Source organism: Callorhinus ursinus, unplaced genomic scaffold (assembly GCF_003265705.2).
Source record: "Callorhinus ursinus isolate GAN/ISIS: 27379988/994484 unplaced genomic scaffold, GSC_fseal_2.0 scaffold48, whole genome shotgun sequence".
In the NCBI taxonomy this organism is placed as follows: domain Eukaryota; kingdom Metazoa; phylum Chordata; class Mammalia; order Carnivora; family Otariidae; genus Callorhinus; species Callorhinus ursinus.
In genome coordinates this window covers 7,612,310-7,626,805 of record NW_027397110.1, presented here as the reverse complement: position 1 = coordinate 7,626,805, position 14,496 = coordinate 7,612,310, and the positions used below count along the sequence as shown (strand labels likewise).

General features: G+C 38.2%; 2 protein-coding genes across 4 annotated transcripts in view; one reads left to right on the top strand and one right to left on the bottom strand.

Annotated features, from left to right (window-relative positions):
• XPNPEP3 (X-prolyl aminopeptidase 3) overlaps positions 1–14,496 on the top strand; it is a 74,145-nt gene that overhangs the window by 1,297 nt on the left and 58,352 nt on the right. The gene's annotated exons all lie outside the window — the stretch shown is intronic.
• DNAJB7 (DnaJ heat shock protein family (Hsp40) member B7) lies at positions 5,530–6,351 on the bottom strand. Its single transcript, XM_025881665.1, has one exon. It carries the CDS (start codon positions 6,349–6,351, stop codon positions 5,530–5,532), a length of 822 nt encoding a protein of 273 aa, XP_025737450.1.

Here is a 14,496-nt window from a genome sequence, read left to right as displayed (position 1 = left end):
ATCACAGAAGCCACAACCTATGATTTAGAGCTGGAACCATCTTTTGCTTATGACTGTTTTTTTTAATTGAGGCTCTGTGTAAAACCTGATTAATGAAAGTTTTGTTTTAAAGATTTTATTTATTAGAGAGACCACAAGCAGGGGGAGCAGCAGAGGGAGAGGGAGAAGCAGGCTCCCTGCTGAGCATGGAGCCCAATATGGGGCTCATTCCCAGGACCCTGAGATCATGACCTGAGCCACCCAGGTGCCCCGTGGAAGTTTAACACTAGACATTGGATTATAAATGCCAAGATCTTTGAAAAATATATTCGTTATGCTTCATTTTGCCTTAAAGCAATAAGTAAATTTAACTACTTCCTAACATTAACACCATGATATATATATATTGGTGTTTTGAATGGATTATCTCCTTGGATCTTCACAAGTCTAATAAGTTAGGGCAGGTGTCCTCATTTTACTGAATGGAAACCAACACAGGATCACAAGTTGCAAGTCAGCAACTTTAGTTCTATAATTGCTGTCTAGTCCTTTTTCTGTTATCCCACCACTAGATCTTAACTCTGGCGTATTAGAGTCCTTTTGGAACTTTTTACTGAGCCAAAAAGAATGTTCTCTTCATTCAATAACTTCAGTAGTCCCTGTGGATGACTCTCCGCTTCCCTGGCGTTGCTCACTGTCTTGTCAGGGTGATAGACAAGCAATAGATAAATGCCAGTATAGCAATAGATTCTAATAGAGTCTTGATTCAAGTGGCATAGGGGCTCAAGAAAGGCAGTAATGGGTCGTAAAAAATGTCATTTGGGGATTTTACTAAGTTTCAGAGTTTGAAAATCTTACTGTCTTGATATGCTCATAAATAGAACTTTGCATGTCTGTGGTGCTCTTGGTTGCCATTCTTTAGAAAGGCTCTGTAGTACAGAGTATTGAGTACCATAGGAAACTTTCTCATCTGTGAAAGTCATGCAATCCTAAAGTGAAAACATTGACTAAAGAATAAGTAATTTTTTTAAAGCCTGTTTGCAGTTAATTCATTCAACAAACATTGAGCACCACATGTAAGCATGGAGCATGGTTTCTACCATCGTGGTAGACAAAGAAGCAAGTAATTGTAATAAAACATACTAAATTTAGTAACAGTGATGGGGAAAAAGAAAAAGTGATAGATGTTTCCTGGGAGCAGGGAGAGGCCAAGAGGAAATGTGGGCATGCCCTTAAACATTAGGAGATATTTGAGACTTGAAAAAGGCTTTTATCAAGCAGACTAGAGTAACAGTCATTCTGCCAAAGGGAGCATATGCAAAGGCATGGAACAAAGCTTTTCAATCCTCAGTAAGCCTGGAGGAGCTTTTTTGAAATATGTTCATAGGCATGTAGTAGGCGTTACACTAAAATGGTTCTGTGGTCAGATAAGTTTGGGGAGTGCTGCATTTCATCATCTCCATAATAGACTAATTCTAAGTCCAAAAAAAAGGTATTTGGCAGTAATTTGCAAAGTGTATTTGACCATGGGGCCCTTTTTCTGTGGTGAACTGGTATCCCTTGGAACACATTTTGGAAAAATTTGGGCTCAAGCATAAGGTGTAGGAAGAGGTGATTAAAAAACCAAGTTAGGGGGCACCTGGGTGGCTCAGTCATTAGGTATCTGCCTTCGGCTCAGGTCGCAGGGTCTAGGATTGAGCCCCTCTCAGGCTCCCTGCTCCATGAGAAGCCTGCTTCTCCCTCTCACACTCCCCCCTGCTTGTGTTCCCTCTCTCACTGTGTCTCTGTCAAATAAATAAAATTAAAAAAAAAGAAAAACAAGTTAGGAAGAAAAGCTGGTGCCTGGCTCATGAAAGGGCTTGTACATTCTCATTCCTCTAGGCAGTGGGAAACCATTGGATAATTTTAAGCTACTGAGTAAGATTAAATCTGAATTTTTAGTTATCTGTTAAGAGTGGAAAAATGGACTGGAGGGCATGTTGTTTGTTGCATTCTTAAATTTTCAGAGACAGTGGTTTTTGGTTTTGTCATTGGAAAATTGGTTTTTTTTTCAACTCTGAGTAGTCCCAGATACATGACAGATAAACTTTACTAAACACATTTTATAAAAGTAGCATTAAGCTGGGGCTTAACTCTAAGCCGGGGCACCTGTGTGGCTCAGTCGGTTAAGCATCTGCCTTCAGCTCAGGTCATGATCCCAGGGTCCTGGGATTGAGCCCCAGGTCAGGCTCCCTGCTCAGTTGGGAGTCTGCTTCTCCCTCTCCCTCTGCCACTCCGCCTGCTTGTGCGTGCTCTCTCTTTCTCAAATAAATAAATCTTTAAAAAATAAAAGAAAATACTCTAAGCTCTTACGACTTTATTTCCTGAAAATAAGTTTTGTTCATTTTTTTTATTTTTTTAAGATTTTTATTCACTTATTTGAGAGAGAGAGCTTGAGCAGGGGGCGGGGTGGGGGGAGAGGGAGTAGCACACTCCCCGCTGAGCAGGGAGCGGGAGATCATGACCTGAGCCGAAGGCAGACGCTTAACCGACTGAGCCACCCAGGTGCCCCCTGAAAATAAGTTAATGCAAATCGTTCCCAGTCCCTCCTATAGACTCCACCGACCAACTAAAAATCAAACAAAATTAAGCAAAAGGTCACATTTTACTGTAGCAGTCATTTAAAGAGTAGTTGTTATAATCTTTTGTGGTTTCCAGATTTGTTACATTGCTATATGCCACTGAACTGTATTTTGCCAAAGGTGATTGGGTTTTAGTTTTGCTAGATTATTTGCTCTCATCTTTTAGTCACATTAAAATGTGCAGTCATTGCATTTCTAAGAGATAAAAGATTAATATCAATAGATCGCTAAAAAAAATTTAATGGCGAGGAATATGCAGAATGCAAGTCAATCCAGGAAATTATTTTCAGTCAATAAATTCAGGAATCTCAAACGTAGCACATCCAAAACTTAACACCTACATTCCTATCTCAGATAATGGCAAATCCCTTCTCTCAGTTGCTAAAGCGAAAAACCTTGACTCCTGTAATACCCAATATGCAGCCTGTCAGTAAATTCTGCTTGGTCCTGCCTGTAGACCTTATCCAGAATGTGATCACTCTTCACCACCCCTACTTCTACCACTGTGGACCAAGCTATTACAGTGTCTTGTCTGGATTCTCGCAGTAGCCTGATTTCCCCTGCTTCTACATCTGCTTGCTTTGAGTCTTTTCTTAATGACAACAGCTAGGGGTGCCTGCATGGCTCAGTGGGTTGAGTATCCAATTCTTTTTTTTTTTTTTAATTTTATTTATTTGACTGAGAGAGACACAGCTAGAGAAGGAACATAAGCAGGGGCAGTGGGAGAGGGAGAAGCAGACTTCCCACGGAGCAGGGAGCCCGATGTGGGGCTTGATCCCAGGACCCTGGGATCATGACCCAAGCTGAAGGCAGACGTTTAACGACTGAGCCACCCAGGCGCCCCATGAGTATCCAATTCTTGATCTTGGCTCAGGTCATGATGTCATGGTTGTGAGATAGAGTCCGATGTCAGACTCTTCACCCGGCAGGGAGTCAGCTTGAGACTCCCTCTCCCTCTGCCCACCCTACTAAAATAAATCATTTAAAAAAACAAACAAAAAACAATAACAGCCAGAGTGGGCCTGTTCAAATATGTCAGATTATGTCACTCTTCTGCTCAGAGCCTCCAGTGGCTTCCTGGCCCACCTATAATAAGAGTCCATACTGTGATCTAGCAGTCCCTGTATAATCTGACCTCCTGTTACCTTTCTAACTTCATCTGCTTGTTTTCTTAATTATTCACAATGAACTCCTCTGTGAGCCTCGGACACACCTTACACATCTAGCCTTAGAGACATTTCACTTGCTGTTCCTTCTGGAATACTCTTTCACCTCATATCCACATGGTTAACTCCTTTACTTTCTTTACATCTTTACTCAGATGTTAACCATCATTTTTCTCTGGCTACCTTAACTACAGTTTCAACCCTTGTATTCCAAAACTTCTGTCCCCTTTTATTCTGTTTTCTTTAGCACCTATAACTAACATTATATTTTACTTAGTATTTGTTTATTGTCTTTGCCCAGTTTGTAAGCTCTGGAACAGCTAAGATTTTTGGTGTTCGTTCATTACTGTATCCCAAGTACCTGACAAATAGTAGGTACTCAAAAAATACCATTGAATGAATGAATGAATAAATACCATAGGCTGAAAAGTAATATATTTTGAAAATAAAATAATTAGAGGAAGCTAAGAAGTAATTGTGTTGAAATTAAATTCATTTAAAATAAGCAAATGTCTGCATTTAGCTAAGACCACTTGCTCAATGTCTGATGTATCTGTAACTAATTTTTCTTCCATCATAACCCTAAATTACATTGGCTAAAGTTGGTGTTTTAGAGTAATGTCTTTGTATATCCTGTGTACATAATATATAGTAAAAAAGAAAATAGAAAATTTCCTGTCTGGAGTGATTCACTGTAGGCCTACCATACATGAAATAGCCACATTGCTCTGAGAAATCCAGGATAAGTCTAGTTTTCTTTTTTAATTGTGGTAAAATACACATAACATAAAATTTACCATGTTAATCATTTTTAAATATACTTTGTGAAACAGATTTCTAGAACTTTTTCATCTTGAAATCTAAAAGTAGACCCATTAACAACACCTCTCCCTCCCTTGTCCTGGTAACTACGATTCTACTTTGTTTTTATCAATTTCTTAGCTCATGTAAGTAGAATCATAAAGATTCGTCTTTATGACTGGCTTATTTCACTTACCATAATGTTTCAAAGTTTACCCATGTAGCATGTAACAGGATTTCCTTTTTAAGGCTGAATAATATTTCACCATATGTATGTTTATTCATCCATTGATTGGTATTTGGGTTGCTTCTACCTCTTGGCTATTGTGAATAATTTCTGTAAACATGGGGGTGCAAATATAATTCTGGCTATTTTTAACTTAAAGTATTTTAATTTTTATTTATAATGTGTTTATGTGTCAAATGCTCTGCCTCTATTGGAAAAATTTCATTTCATGAATAATTATATAGTCTGAACCTGTGTGTCTTAATGTTTTTAGCTCCTAATGCTATACACATTTCAGAAGTTTGCACAGTAGTTTCAAATAGATAAAAGGAATGAAATAGATCATAAGCTCTGCTAAAGAAAAACTATGATTTGTAAATGTTTAGCTCAAAAGAAAGTAAAATGGTATTTGCTGTTTTCCAAATTCTTAACATCACTGTCACCACAAACTCATCTTTTTCTGACATACTTAATCCAAACAACCTTTGACCAAATGTCCACAATGCTGCTAAACGTGTTAAAACATAATCTTAGTATAGTATTAAACAAGTGTTATCTACAAAACTCTGATTAATCAAAACACACACAGTCATGTTCAATTGTTATATGAACATAATGTGTCTGAAGAGTCAATTTAACGATTCCTTTTGGTTGACTTCTTCTTCTGCACCTCTTTATGCTTCTTTTTTTTTCTCTTACCACCTTCTTTGAATCCTGCTGAGAAAATAGAGGGATTCTAGTTGCTGGTGACCCAAGGTATCTCTTGCTCATCACTATCCACAAAAGTATATTGAGTTACATGTTCGGGGCTGTAGGACTTTGGTGAGTAACTGTTGAATAACTTTCTTCCCCAACTGCATTCTTCTGCAAAGCCCTCTTCAACTGCCACACCATTTATAAGGAAGGACTTCAACTCACCATCATCGTCAACTTCTCTTTCTTGATCATTCTCAGTAATTCTCTGTGTATTTGTATTTCTGCTATTACCAATCTTACCTAAAGCTGTAACAGATATGTAGTTGCTCATCCCACTATCATCAAATGCCGGGGAGGAGGATGAATGAAGGCCCTCATGGCCCAGTGAACCATATGGTGTGTATACTGTATCATATGAAGAAAATCTTTCAAAAACCGGATATTTACTGGAGGTAGCAAAAAAGGATCTTGTACCTCTGCTTCCGTGGGAGCTTTTTGGACTCTTTAAAAGGTCCTCAAGTGAGTCTTCAAAGAAATGAAATGAAAATGGGTCCCTTTCACCAAAAGTTTCTCTAAAGACAATATCTGGCTTACGGAATGTGAAGCCATATTCAAAATCATCAAAATGAATTCTGCCTCTACCATTTAATCCTTCTTGGCCATATTTATCATAAATGTCCCGTTTTTCATTATTTGATAATACCTCATATACTTCAGCTACTTTGAATTTTCTCTGAGCTGCTGCTTTATTTTCTGGATTTTTATCAGGGTGCCATTTAAGTGCCACTTTATGATAAGTCTTTTTAATATCCTCAGGTGAAGCATATCTCTGCACTCCTAGAACTTCATAGTAATCCACCATGTTTTAACAGATTGTTGAAAAGGGGTTTTCTGGGTCTGAGTAGGGAGAACCATAGTTTCCTCTCAGCTCAAGCTCTCCTGGCGGTGGTGGTAGAGGCAGTAACCACAAATAGGCACATTTTTACATTGAAGACAATGTTAGACACTGCTAGGAGACATTAGGACACTGATTATCTGGCAAGCAGAGTTATAAGCTTATGTCAGAGAGGTTTGCATGATGGTGTCATTCTGGGGTTGGGGTAGGGACTAGACCTTCCAAATAGAGCTAGTCTAGAGTCATACCAGATCATCCTCTGGACTATTTCTCCTATATTCTCCTGGAAGCCTCAAACAATGCCTCATAAACTAGTGGGACCTGTTGTTGATGTCCACAGCATGCCCCTTGCATAATATTACCTCTAGGCTACTGAGCCTTAATAACTTATTTCCCAGTTCTGTGTTTCATTTTGAAAAATGAAGAAATCATGAACTACCTGGAAAAGTATTCAAGTAGATGACATTTTTGTTTATTTCAGACAAGAGGCAATTCAATAGGAAATACAACTCAATTACAGTGTAATAAGGACTGATGGGGAAAGCCCTGGATGCTAAGCAATCATGGGAGACACCTAGCCCAGACTTGGGGTGTTTTAGGGAAGGCTTCCTGAAGTAGAATACACAAGCTTTCTGCATGCCACTATTGAATGATTTGAGATGACAGTGTCTACCGACTTCAAAGTTTACTACTTTAAAACATGTAGTTAAAGATTTTGAAAATTGTACACTTACGTATTCAGTATATAATTATTGAATGCCTACTTTGTGCGAGACACAGTTTTAACCACAGATGTTAATAGTATTAAACAAGAAATTCTGATTTTCATGGTTCACATTATAATGGAATATAAATAAAAAAGAAAACAAATAAAATAATGTGATATGTGCTCCCCCTCAAAAAAAAAAAAACAAAAAACTGTAGTGTGATTGGGGCAGAGAGCTACTTCAGATTGGTTTTCAATTCTCTACAGTATACCTGTATGTATGAATGGCATACACATGATGCCACTGAAAATAATATTGAACATTATTTGAGCACCATCTTTAAGTCAAATACTATAACAAGTGACTTACAGTTTCTCATGTAATTGTTAATAGCATTCCAAGAAAATAAATATTTTGTGGCCATAAGAAACCTGAGGTTCTTAAAGGTAAATTTGTCTAAGGCTACCTAGCTTATTAGTGAAAAATCTGATACTTGAACTTGAATGTATCTGATTCTAAATTCTATATTGCATTTCCTGGACCAGGATTTAAGAGTTCAGGTTTTAGACATTCTACAAATATATATTAAGAACCTGTAATACAGATAGGAATTAGAAAACAGAAAATTCCACTCTCGAGGAATTTATATAAGAAACACTGAAAAACTAACTTCAATAGAGTGTTAAGGTATAACAAGGATTTGCTTCTAATTATTCTTCCTCCCTTGATCTCTCACCCCTTCTAGCTGCTGTGCCATTTTCTCTGATCTCTTGACAGTTAAACTTCTCAAAATTATTGTCTCTGCTTGATGTTTCTCCTTTCTTCCATCCTATTTTGTTGGCACACTCCAATCTAGCTTCTAAGACTACTCAGTCTTAGATGTAATTGACATATATGTTTAAGGTGTACAATATAATTTGATATATGTATACACTGTAAAATGATTACCAAAAGAAGTTTAGTTATCATCCATTACTTCACAGTTACATTTTTTTTCTTGTGATAAGAACTTTTTTTTCAAGTAAACTCTGCCCAAAACGTGGGGCTTGAACTCACGACCCCGAGATCAAGAGTCTCGTGCTCTACTGATTGAGCCAGCCATGTACCCCATTTTTCTTGTGATGAGAACTTTTAAGATCTTTGTTTTTCAGCAATTTTCAAATATGCAATGAAGAATCGTTAGCTATGGTCACTATGTTGTACGTTACATCCCCCAGAACTTTATAACTGGAAGTTTGTACCTTTTGACCACCTTTACCCATTTTGGCTTCTATCTTTTTATATTCTACTAAAACTGTTCTTGTCCAGGTCTCCAGTGACTTCTATGTTGCCAAATCCAGTAGTTTTCCTTTTGGCCTCCTTGTATTTAGCAGCACTTGACATGGGTGAGCACTTCCCTCTATTAAGACACTTGTTTAACTTCCTAAATACCACATTCCTCTAGTTTCTTCCTTTCTCCTGTGCTTTTCCTTCTCACACTAAAATGTAACTAAACTTGATCTACACAGTCTTGGTAGGTAATATCCAGTCCCAAGGCTTTAGATACCACCGATGTGCTTATGAAATCTTAATTTATATATCTAGCCTGTTATTTTACCCCCTGAACTTCAGATTGACTGTACTCTTTTGGAATATCCAATAAGTATCTCAGTCTTTGCCATTTCATTTAATGGTGTAATCATTGAAAGCCAGTCGTTCAAGCCAAAAAACCTGAGACAAGCCAAAAAACCTGAGAATCATCTTAATTTCTTTCTTCTTTACTCTCTGCATCTAATCAAAAAGCAGCCTGGTTGCCTTTTGACCTTAAAAATATATCCCAATCTAATCAGTGGGAAATAAAATAATCCCTGCCTTCCAAAACTTTATAATAGACTGGCAAACTAATTAAGAATTATGTGCAGTGTCATAGGTATTAAAACAGAATTAAGCATGAGAGCATTGAGGAGGGGCATTTGCATCAGAATCCGCAAGGATGGGGAATTATAAGAGAAGGCATCCTAGAGTAAGTGATGTTTGAGCTCACAGAAACAGGCAAAGGCCATTTTAGACAAGAGAACTGTGTTTTCAAAGGTAAATACTGTTACAGTACAGACTAATTAGCTGGGGCTCTTAAAGTGTGGCTGCAATAATGTTTCTTTGAGGATTATTAGGCGGAGGAATGGATAGGAGCCAGATCATGAAGGGTGCTAAGCTAGGGTTTAAAGTGCATTCTGAAAGGTAGAAAATTCTAGGTATATAGTGTTTGTGTGAGAAGCTGGAAGGTTAAGGACAGATCCTGAATTTAAACCTGAGTTGGGTGACAATACCTTTGAGGACATTGAGGCAAAGGACTAGAGGGGTACTTTGGAAGTAGTATAGCTATAGAGGATGAATTAAAGAAGGACGAGATCCAAGAAAGGCACACCAGTTTGGAGATGTAGTAGTCCAGGTGAATTGAGGAGGGTCTGTACTAAGGAAATGGCCCTACTTTGAATCGAATTGGATTTTAGAAATAGGACTCAACATTACCAGTTTTGCTACCAACTAATTATGTGTCATTTGGGCAAAAAATCCTGTTTACTTAAATGTAGGTAAAAGTATTGTTCATTTACATCTTTTAGACTTAAGCTTACTGTGCTAGGAAGTGGACCAAAATAGAAGGATTGGGTTTTCTAGTATTATTTCATTCAAACAGAAAAAGAGAATTGGTTAACTTTTTATATTAAGTTATTTTACTGTCAAACAGTAGTGTAGACAATATAGTCCAATGGTTATGGGCTCTATAAATAGATTGTTCAAATCCTAGTTCTGTCTCAGTAATTCTTCATCTTGGGCAAGTTTCTTAACATTCCTGTGTATCTTTTTTTCTCATCTTTAAATGGGCAGTATTGTAGTAACATCTACCTCAAACATACATGCTACTATTTGTTTAAAGAAGGGGATACCAATAAATAGATGTGGTTTCAACAAAAAAAGTGGTAATAGTGGTTGTCTCAAGGAAGGGGTACAGGGTAACTTGGGGAAAGGTGTGGGAGGAAGGCTTTTCCCTGTAAGTTCTATATCTTTTGAACTTTGATCCATATGAACATGTTACCAGTTCAAAAATTAGTTAAAAATTTAGAATTGTACTTACTTCACACAGCTATAAAGATTAAATAAGTTAATACATGTAGAGTACTTAGAATACTTTCTGCAATATCATAAACAGTAAAATGTTAGCTGTTATGATCATTATTATCAGTGATGCTGGGATTGGGAAGTATTAAATACACTGTGCCTCTACTATTTGTTGTAATAAGGAAAAATGGAGCTTTATGCTATATTCTGTGAGCTTTGATTAGGACAAGAGTTTGCTGGGGTGCCTGGTTGGCTCAGTCGGTTAAGCGTCTGCCTTCGGCTCAGTTTATGATCCCAGGGCCCTGAAATTGAGACCGGCGTCTGGTTCCCTGCTCCGCAGGGGAGTCTGCTTCTCCCTCTTTCTCTGCCCCTCCCCCTGCTGGTGTGTGAGCTCCCTGTCTCTCTCTCTCTCAAATAAATAAAATCTTTTAAAAAAAAGTTTGCTTACAGGTGAAGAAAACTCAGGTAGTTCTAAACTCCTAACTGTATTCCTTTTCTTCATAACACTCCATCCCAGTCACTCCACCAGCACAGTCTTGTACATGGACAACCCAACCCATTATCATCTCCTCCTTGTGCCTTCTGTACTTTCAAGAAACAGAAATATCAAGGATCAAATAACTAAAAACCAAAGTGGGCCAAAAGCTACTATGTGTTGGGGAAGGTCATTTCTGCAGGTGTTTGCAAGTAATACTGTAGGGAATCTGATGTTTGGTTGAGGCAGGGGTTGTTCTCAGGATCCCATTATGCTCTTAAAAATTACTGAGCATCCTCACATCCCTCCTCCTCCTGAACTAGAGCTTCTCTCAGTACGGAGATAGCATTTTAGTGCAGTGTTTTCCAATGGCAAGTTGTAATCTTAGTAGGTCATGGTATTAGTTTCCTGAGGCTGCCATAACAAATCACCACAAACATGGTGGCTTAAAATAATAGAATTCTCTCACAGCTCTGGAGGCCAGAGGTCTGAAATCAAGTGTCAGTAGGGCTGTCTTCCTTCCAAAGGCTCTAGGAAAGAATCTGCTCTTTACCTTTGCAGCTTCTGGTGGCTGTAGGTGTTCTTTGGCTTGTGGCCACATCACTCTAATCTCTGCCTCCATGGTCCCATTACTTCCTCCTCTTCTGTTTTATCGTCTGTCTGAAATCTCTCTCTGCATTTCTCTTATAAGAGCACTTGTCATTGAATTGAGGACCTACCCAGGTGATAAAGAAGGGTCTCCTCATTTCAAGATCCTTAATTACATCTGCAAAGACACCTTTTCCAAGTAAATTAACAGGTTCTGGGGATTAAGACACGGACATATCTTTTGGGGGCCACCATTCAAGAAATTGCAGTAATAAAATCATTGTAGTGTACTGAGAAACTTTTTAATGGAATAGGGCAGACAAATATCAGTCATAGAAAGAATAATATTTAGTGAAATTTTTCTTAAAGATTTTATGTATTTATTTGAGAGAGAGAGAGTACGGGGAGCAGCAGAGGGAGAGGGACAAATCGACTCCACGCCAAACATGGGGCTCAATGCAGGGCTCCATCCCATGACCCCAAGATCACGACCTGAGCTGAAATCGAGTCAGACACTCAGCTGACTGAGCCACCCAGGCGCCCCTAGTGAAATTTTTATATGTATCATATTTATGTCTCTGTATACTAGGTTACCGTGTAAAATATATTCTTACTGTGGATCTTGGTTTTAAAAGGTTGAAATCCACTATCTACTATAACTGCATTATTTCACAGGTAAAAAAATAGCGTAAAGGAATTATGTAACATGTCAAGATCACATAGATCATAGAATTGGCACTTTTTTCTACTATACCATTGCTAGCTTTAACTCTGTCTTAGATTGCCTTTCAGAATGCATACTTATTTCCTTCATTTGTCTCTAAACTCATCTTTTTTACCTCTTATTATGAAAATATCAAACATATAAGTAGATGGAGTAGTATATAATGGACTCCCATGTACCCATCACCTAGCTTCAACAGTTGCCAACTCATGGCCAGTCTTCTTTCATCCAAAACCCCTTTCATCCTCTCCCCAACCCACCCCACTCCTGTGTTATTTTGAGACAAATCCCAGATTGTATCACTTCATCAGTAAATATTTCAGTTTATATCTCTAAAAGGTAAGGTTCTTCCTTTTTAACATAACCACAGGGGTGCCTCGATGGCTCAGTCAGTTAAGCATCTGCCTTTGGCTCAGGTCGTGATCCTGGGGTCCTGGGATCAAGCCCCACATGGGGGTGCTGTTCTGTTCAGTGGGGAGCCTGTTTCTCCCTCTCTGCTGCTCCCCCTGCTTGTACGCCACCCCACAAATAATTTTTAAAAATAACATAACCACAACACTATTATCACACCTTAAAGAAGTAAACATTACTTCCCAAATACCATCAAATATGCAATTATTCAAATTTCCAATTTTTTCATAAATATAATAAACAGCATGAGTGGATACTTGTTTTACAATTTGTTGCTTGAATCAGGATCCATATAAGGTTCACATAATTATAATTGATAATAATTTTTAAGATTTTTTTTTTTTAACCTACAGATTCCTCTTTCCATCTCTTACCAGCCCTACCTGCCATAAAATTTATGTGGAAGAAACAGAGTTGTTTGTCCTGTAGTGTTCCCACGTTAGGACTTTGTTGATTGTGTTCCTATGTTGTCCTCTAGCTAGTTCCTCCGTCCTCTGTATTTCTGTAAATCACTTGCCTCATCTTTGTTAAGCTTTCAATATATATAGACTGGGCATATTCCCTAATATGTATTCTGTACATTTTCTAAAGCTAGATTCCAGGAAATACTTGTTTTTCCTTTTCTCATTTTTCACTGTTCTTAACTATTTTCATACTGCCCAGAAACCTTTACCATTTTGTCTTTCTAATCATCCAAGAAGCTATAATTTTTTTCAGTAATCCTCTGTAAATTTAATTCAGAGTTAACATTTAAGACTCCTCACTCACCAGATGTATACACCTCATTCATACTGCATAGTCCCTACAAAAACCTTTAACTTGATCCAGACATCACATCCTCCTGTTGTAGTGATTGTACGTTCACGAGGAGATTGTATAGTAGTGACTGTGTTGTTGGGATCAGCAGAGAACGCCTACTGAGCAACAGGGTGAAGGGATAAGAGCAAAGATTTTGGAGTTTAATAAACCTAGGTTTGGGGGGGCCTGGGTGGCTCAGTCACTTAAGCGTCTGCCTTCAGCTCAGGTCATGTTCCCCGGTCCTGGGATCAAGCCCGGCCTAGGGCTCCCTGCTCAGTGGGGAGTCTGCTTCTCCCTCTGCCCCTCCCACTGCTGGTGCACGCTTTGTCCCTCTCTCAAATAAATAAAGTCTAAAATAACAACAACCAAAAAAACCCTAGGTTTGAACTCCAGCTTCCCCAGTAATGTGTAACATGGCACAAATTCTTTGAATCCAGTTCCTTATTTGTAAAAAAGCCATGATGATGGCAGTTAAAATCCTAATTCCGTAATTTGGTATACATATAAAGCCTTTCCCAGTCTTCTAATCTTTTCATCTTCCTCCAGCAACACTGACCTGAAACTCTTTTCCCTGCTACACACACACACACACACACACAGTGCCTTCTATGCCTTCCCTTTCTTAATCTCATTCATAACACCTTCCAGACCCATTTCTCTTTCAATTGACTGATTTTTTAAAAAAGATTTTATCTTTAAGTAATCTCTACACCCAACGTGGGGCTCTTAACTTACAACCCGGAGATCAAGTTGCATGCTCTCCCAACTGAGCCAGCCAGATGCCCTTCACTTAAGTAATTCTTATTCAGGGTAGGCATCCCCTGCTTCTACAGTCCCACGCCAGCACCTTTTGTGTGCTTCTCTGTGTTCCCCAGAGCACTGTGTGCCTATCTTTGTCTTTGTACCCATCCCGCAACATTGTATTAGTCTCTGCCCTCAAAAAAACCTTGTGAATGAATCCACTCTGGTGTTCACCATGTCGTGTTATAATGTCATTTTGTTTTACCTCCAGTAGACTGTATATTCTTTGAAGACCACAGCAAATAGTCCTCCTGCTCATGTCTTTTTCTAGCATGTGTTCCAGTCACATGCTTAAATCTTGTTGAATGAATGCTAATAATAGTGTTTGTTGTATACCATGATTAAGCATTTTTCAGACATGATTTAATCTAGCTCTAACATTTCCAAAGTTAAATGAGATAGCATGTGCATATTTTCTCATACTTCACATATTCTCAATAAGAATGTTAATTCTCTTTTTCTGAATTTTATTTTTTATTTTTATTTTTTTAAAGATTTTACTTATTTATTTG